The sequence below is a fragment of the Marmota marmota genome, unplaced genomic scaffold, assembly GCF_001458135.2.
Source record: "Marmota marmota marmota unplaced genomic scaffold, marMar, whole genome shotgun sequence".
NCBI lineage: Eukaryota > Metazoa > Chordata > Mammalia > Rodentia > Sciuridae > Marmota > Marmota marmota.
Window position 1 is genome coordinate 27788620 of NW_026000185.1, and position 6608 is coordinate 27795227.

Consider the following 6608-nt stretch of genomic DNA (forward strand, 5'->3'; position numbering starts at 1 on the left):
ATGAGTCTTTCTTCCAATAAACTGTGGGCAAAGACAGGTCTCCTGTCTCCTCCCGGATCCACTATGGGACCTACCCACGTCACCAGTGCCCTAGTACATGCCACAGTCCAGAGCTTGCAGTGGGGGGAGCCAGACCCACTGCCTCATGTGGCTGGAGGGCCCCAGCCCCCTCGCACAGCCCAGCAGAGCAGCCCAGCCACGAGGATGGGGGAAGCCCAGGGGCTGCAGCCACAGGGGCAGGTGTGAGGACTCAGTGTGAGTGACTGGACGGTAGCCAGGGCAGCCCGGATGACAGGAAGCTGCGTTAGGAGAGATCTGCCTGTGGCTGCCCCTCCGGATGAGGGCAGCGGGGACACAAAGCCCCACCTGTCAGGCCCTCCGCAAAAACCCTCCACCCGCTGTCCTGGGCCTGGCCCTGTGCCTGCCACCAGCAGCTGCCTTCCCCTCCCTCCCTTTCTCAGTGGCCTTGGGTCTACTCCCCAGGACAGCTGCACCAACCAACAGGTGGGCAGAGGTTCACCATGACCCCCTGCTCCGGCTCCCCACAGAAACCTTCAGATTGCAGGAATCTCCCTGGAACAGCCACAGTGAGTGGCCCAGTGGCACCTGGGCGTCCCTAACTTGGAAGGCAAGCAGGGGAACAGAGTTGTGCGCTGCCCAGCTGCCCAGGGCTTTCTTCAAGGCCCCTTTTGTCCTCTCGAGGTCCCTGGCTCGGCTCCACACTGGGGCCATGCTCAGGAGCCCTGCCCTCCCTCGCAGGGCCTTCTGCAGCCTGCAGGCAACTCTGGTAGCCAGACGGGAAAGGAAGGGCGCGGGGGCCTAGGGATAGCCGCAGACTTGAGCTTCTGGACTTCTCATTACAAGGGCAACGCCGACCCACCCAGAGCGCGGTGCACACACGCCTACATGCACACACGTAAACACACACAGAGAAACGCACACGCAGACAAGTGCAAGCTCTGCCTGTGCCTTGGCACTCAGGGCACCTCCATGGGGGACTGTTGGGGACCACGTCAGCTCCACAACGAGACCAGGAGAAGAGAGGGTGGACATAGGCACGCAGGTGTGCCAGGCCTGGCTGTGGGTGGGTAAGTCAGCTGAGGTTGCACCAGTGTGTGTGGGGGGGCACCATCCTCTGCCATGAGCGTGTGCAGAGACCCGCATCCTGGCTCCAGGTGTGCAGCCTGGTGGATTGTATTTGACCTTGAATGTGCACTCAGAGAGGTTTCTGGTACTCATGTCCTGGATCCCTGGAGCAAAATAGTACGAGCTTGAGAACAGACTCCCCGCGTCCTGCACTTCGCAGCAGGCTCTGCAGCCGGATGCCCCCAGCCCGACGGGCACAACCTGGGCTTAAGTCACCCGGCAGGAAAGCAAAGGGCCAGCGGAGCTGTGGCCATCGCCTGCTGCTGGTCTCTCCTTCCCACCCATGAAGTCCAGGGACACCTGTCCCAGCCGAGCTGGGCGGGGTGAGCAGGGTGGACAGTATATTCTTGGTTATTTTCTATTTTACTACATAATATTTTATATTATAATGCATAACATTTTGATCCATTTCCTTCCTTTTCCTGATTTCTTTTCACCTTTATCTGTCCCAGTAAATAAAACTTTTCCAAAAGAAGGTGGTTAGACTGTAGTCCCGATAAGATTTTTAACCTTGTCTCCCTTGAAAGATCAAGAACTTCACTTCACCCAGACGCTTCGTGAACCAGCGGTCCAGGGCTGTTGGCTGCTGCATCCTGAGCATGCGCGTCCATCCAACCCTCCAGCCGAAGGGCTCTCAGAGGGTGGGTGGGTCCCAAACTACCCCTCCTTCCTCCTGTGGTTGTTCACAACACTAGGGCGTCCACACGGTGATAAACGGCTTCGTGAGTAAGAGGGTTTGGGGTCTTTCAAGCTATTTTCTTAGGAGAAAGTCTTGGAAGTTGAAATGCTGAGTAATAATATTGTTAGGGATCCTGACACAATGGCCCAAATAGCTCTCCACACACTCACGCCTGTTGGTGCTAAGATTACCACAAATGCCTAGTCTGTGCATCTTGATGTTTTATTTTTAAATATGATCTTATATTGATTTGTATTTTTTTACTTGCTCATTTTTCTTGTGATTATGAATTCTTGTCATCTTTTGTGAGTTACTGATCCATGTCCAGTTTTCTACTGGAATCTGTATCTTTTTTGATGTTGGTGTAAGTTCTTTGTATTCTAAAATTTTTATCGCTTTTTAAAACATATTACCTCTTTAGTATCTGATTTTAGCCACTTAATAATTTTAAATCATCTAATAAGAATTATCAAAATAATATAGGAATATAGTTTAAAAACCAAGTAGTGACATTATCAAGCAAGTGAAAATCTACAGAATGGAAAAATTATTTGTGAATCATGAGTCTAGTATCCAGAATATAAAAAGAACTCTAGCAAATCAACAACAATAAAAGCAATTCAATTTAAACATATGTAAAGGTCTTAAATAGACATTTCTCTGAAAAAGGTAAGCCAGTGGCCAACGAGCATACTCGAAGATGCTCAGTATCATAAGCCCCCAGGAAAATGCAAATCATAATGAGACACTGCTTCACACCTGCTCTGACGGGTACCATTCTAAAATAGCAAAAATAACAGGTGATGGCAGGGGTATAGAGAAACTGGAACCCCTGCACACAGCTGGTGAGAATGTGCGACGGAGTAGCTATAGGAGAAAACAGTTGGGTAATTCCTCGGAGAGTTAGACCAAGCATCACCATGCTATCCCCCAATTGCACTGCTAAGCGTGTGCCCAAAGAACTGAGAACAGTTATCCAAATTGATATTTGTACAGGAATGCTCATGGTCACACTGTTCACAATAGCCACGAAGCAGAAATGACCAAAGGCCACCAACTGATAAATGAATGAGCAAAGGTGGTCTTACTCCTGCAGTGATGACGAAGTATTATTCAGTTGTGAAAAATGATGAAGTTCTGATACATGCTACAATGTGGACAAACCCTGAAAACACTATGCCCAGGGAAAAAAAATCACAACCCAGAAGGGTGCTATTATGTAACTTGGTTTATATAAAACTTCCAGAGTGGGCAAATCCACAGTGACAGCCAGCCAGTCCAGCGGTTGCCATAAAGTAGGGAGAGGGGGAAACAGAAGTTGGTGGGGGATGTGACTGCTTAGTGGGCATGTGGCTTCCTTTGGATGGATTAAAATGTCTTAGAGCCAAACAGAAGTGACGATTGCATGACACTGTTAAGGTATTCAATGCCACTGAATTGTACCCTTTAAAAGAGTTAAGCATTGTACCCTTTAAAAGAGTTAATGATTCATTTTATGGTACACAGATTTTACCTCCATTTTTAAAAAGAAGTTGAGTGTCAAGGATAGTTTCTAATAGCAACCTGCACTCTCCACCGTGCACCCCACCTGCCCCATCCTCCCCGCCCCCCACCCCACCCCACACTCTTGCTTTCTACCACTTTTCCTTCCATCCGGAAGCAGTAAACTCAGTGTTTCCAATTAACAGACTGACGCTGCTGTTTCTTCACTAATTTTAATGTCACCTGATGGGTTCCTATTGTGAGGGATAAGACCCGATTCTCTTGGCTCCTCGCCATCTCTCCTTCCCTATCTTTGCGATGGTCACACAAATATTCTAGTAAATGACCCGTGTTGGATGATGACTGTGCCAATGCCACTCAACCCAGAGCCAAGTGGAAAACGGGCGGGGGGGGGGGGGGAACACACATCTGAGTCCTTGTTCCATTTTGTTTTGTTTTTGTTTTTCTTGGATTCAAGACCTCCTTTGTTATTCTATCTGCACAATGTCCTTTGTGCGCACACATTCTTTTTCCAAGCCCTCTATTGTGCAAGATGCCCTGTGGGGCGCCTTGTTCCTGGGAGGTGCCCCCTGGGTGCCCTCTGCCACTCTCCCTGGATCCCCTCTTCCTCCTCCAGCTGAAGTGCCTGAATGCATCCCACATCCTCTGGCCATACCTTTGTTCACACTTGACTTGCTGCTGACCGGACAGGAAACCACAGATTGAAAGTCACTTCCCCAAGTTGCTAGAGGCACGTGGTACTCAGTGCTTCAATTTGAATGTGTCATTCCCCCCCCAAATCTCACATTGGAAACTTAATCCCAAAATGTGAATGGTATTTGGTGATGGGACCTGTGGGAAGTGTTTGGGTCATTAAGGGTCTGCCCTCGTGAATGGTTCCATTGGTGCATTAATGGATTGACGGGACATCAAGAGAGAGCACGTTCTCTGGGGTGCACCTGCTCTGTCTTGCCATGGTGCGGTCTGCAATGTCATAATCCAGCAGGAAGCCCCTCACCAGAGGCCTCGCAGAGGCAGGTCCCATGCTCTTGGACTACCCAGCCTCCAGATCCATGGGCCAAAATAAACATCTATTTTTCTTTTTAAGTCACCCAGTCTCACCTATTTTGTTATAGCAATGGAAAATGAATGGAGACACCCCGCCCTCACTATTGCTCCTGATGATTTCAGAACCAGCCAATTCTTGTCCCTTCTCTGACGTTTGTTTCTCCTCTCTGGAAGCCTGTAGAATTATCTCATTATCCCTGGAATTTGAAAATTTCACAGTTCCGTGCCTGGGTATGCCTTTTGTCATTTATTTGCTGGACATTTGTAGTCTGCAGCTTCTCCTGGAAGGTTTTCTTACATATAACTTCTTTTCTTTCTGTACCTCTGTCGCCTGTTTCCTCTTTCTTGACTCCAAACATTTTCATATTCAACTTTCTGGACTGACTCTGTTTCCTGTATCTGGTCTCTGAACTTCCCAATTCCTTGTCTGATTTTTTGTTTGGCTTTTTGCTTTTCCTACTTCCTGGGATTTCCTTGACTTGATCTTCCCTAAATTCTGGGGAGATTCTGAGTTCTTTCCATGACCATCTATTTTGCTGTATGATGGCTACTCTCTTGAGCTGCTGGAGATCGCTATTTAAGCTTCTGCCGTTTTCTTCTGAACTTGCAAGTCTTTGTTTCTTACAGACTGTTTTTCCTGATTGTTTATTTTAGTTCTTTTGTTCCTACAGATTCCTGCCTTCCATGGCGGGTCAGCTGATCCCTGGTTAGCTGTTTATATTAGCAGTGAGGCTCTTAAAAGTTAATTGGAAATTCCACACTTGCATGAGGGAGCTCATCCACCGGAGCTCTGTTTGAGGGACAGCAGGGGGCCCCCCCCAGTCCTCCCAGAGGGGGGTCCCCCTAAATGTCAGGCTGTGTGTGGGGTGGGGGTGGGGGGTTCCTGGTGCCTTGGGTTTCTCAGAGAAGCTTCTACTGACCTGCCGGCCTGGGAGGTGGATTGGGGTGACTTGAACTGGCTCAGCTGCATGGAGGGAAGGTTCCAGACTTCCAGTTAATCCCCTTGCTGCTGCAGGGCACCTGCTGCGTGCAATCCTCTGCCATGTGGCGTCTGGGTCAGCAGCTCCTGCGGGTCTTCTCCAGCTCTCTCCACACCTGCAGGTAAACGCCTGCAGCTGGAATTCAGCAGGGCGGGGGAGGGTTCCAGGGTCCCCTCCACCTGACAGAGCCCAGGCAGGACACCTCCAGCTCACTCCTCCAGGGACACCCCTGGGTGCTCTACCACTGAGCCACATCCCCAGCCCTTTTTATCTTTTGAGACAGGGTCTCCCTAAGGTGCCCAGGTTGGCTTGAACTTGTGATCCTCCTACTTCAGCCTCCTGAGTGAGTGGGATCACAGGAGTGTGTCACCGAGACCAGCTCCTTCTGGGTCCTTATCGTTCATATTTCGTTACTATTATGATTGTGGCAAATCCTGGCAAATGACGGTGTGGAGCCAGTCTGACACTTGAACTGCAGTCCTGTCCTGTGCTTTGACAGATGAAGCCTGATACAAACTGAATAATGTCCCCTCCAAAAAGACAGACTGAAGCTGTAACCCCCAGTTCCTCGGGTGACTTTCTTTACAAGTAGGTCACACAGATAGATGTGAGATGAGATGAGGTCACACCGGGGGGGATGGCCCTGGATCCAACACGGCGGGGATTCAGACGCCTGACTCACACGTGTGGAAGGTAAGGGTCTGGGCTATTTATTATTCTCTCTCCTGATCTGTTTCTTTTTAAGCCATTAATGAGGTCACTGTTTAAATCATTAAAAATGTGTCTGGATACTGAGTGGGGCAAGTTTCCTCTCCCTATGATCTGTTTCAAATTTTTAAAAATTAGTATCACTCTTCCAGAGAAATTTTAGAACCAAAGTTCTAAATGGGGAAAGCCTGTCCGGGGTCTGAGTCGCCTGCCACGTCTGTGACAGTGAAGATTGTCTTCTCCATCACACACAGTTTTGCATTCACAGTCTTCACGGTCACAACAAGAACCAGAGAGGCAGGGGCTCCCTGGCGCCAGGCCAGCCCCCAGCCCTTCTCTAAACATTGTCTCACTAAATGCTGACCACCAGGAGAAGGCGCCTGTCAGGCCCCTCAGGCACCAAGAGACTGAGGCACAGAGGTCAGCACTCAGCCCTCATCACTGAGGGAGAACTGGCTTCCCAGCCCAGGCAGTGTTACTCTGAGGCCAGAACCCTTATCTAAAATCTGTGTCTTTACTGTTCACCTGCAAAAAGGAATGCTGCG

The 6608-nt window shown here is 49.5% G+C and overlaps 1 protein-coding gene across 2 annotated transcripts in view; it reads right to left on the bottom strand.

Annotated features, from left to right (window-relative positions):
• The window catches only part of Hip1 (huntingtin interacting protein 1), a 105797-nt gene extending 99855 nt beyond the window's left edge, over positions 1 to 5942 (bottom strand). The window contains exon 1 of one of the 2 annotated variants that reach the window (XM_048789949.1): positions 5296 to 5942. In XM_048789949.1, the coding sequence (XP_048645906.1) occupies positions 5296 to 5610 (315 nt within the window). In that variant the 5' untranslated portion in view covers positions 5611 to 5942. The remainder of the gene's footprint in view (positions 1 to 5295) is intronic. The other variant, XM_015491438.2, reaches the window with a different exon arrangement.
• Between the last annotated feature and the right edge of the window lie 666 nt (positions 5943 to 6608).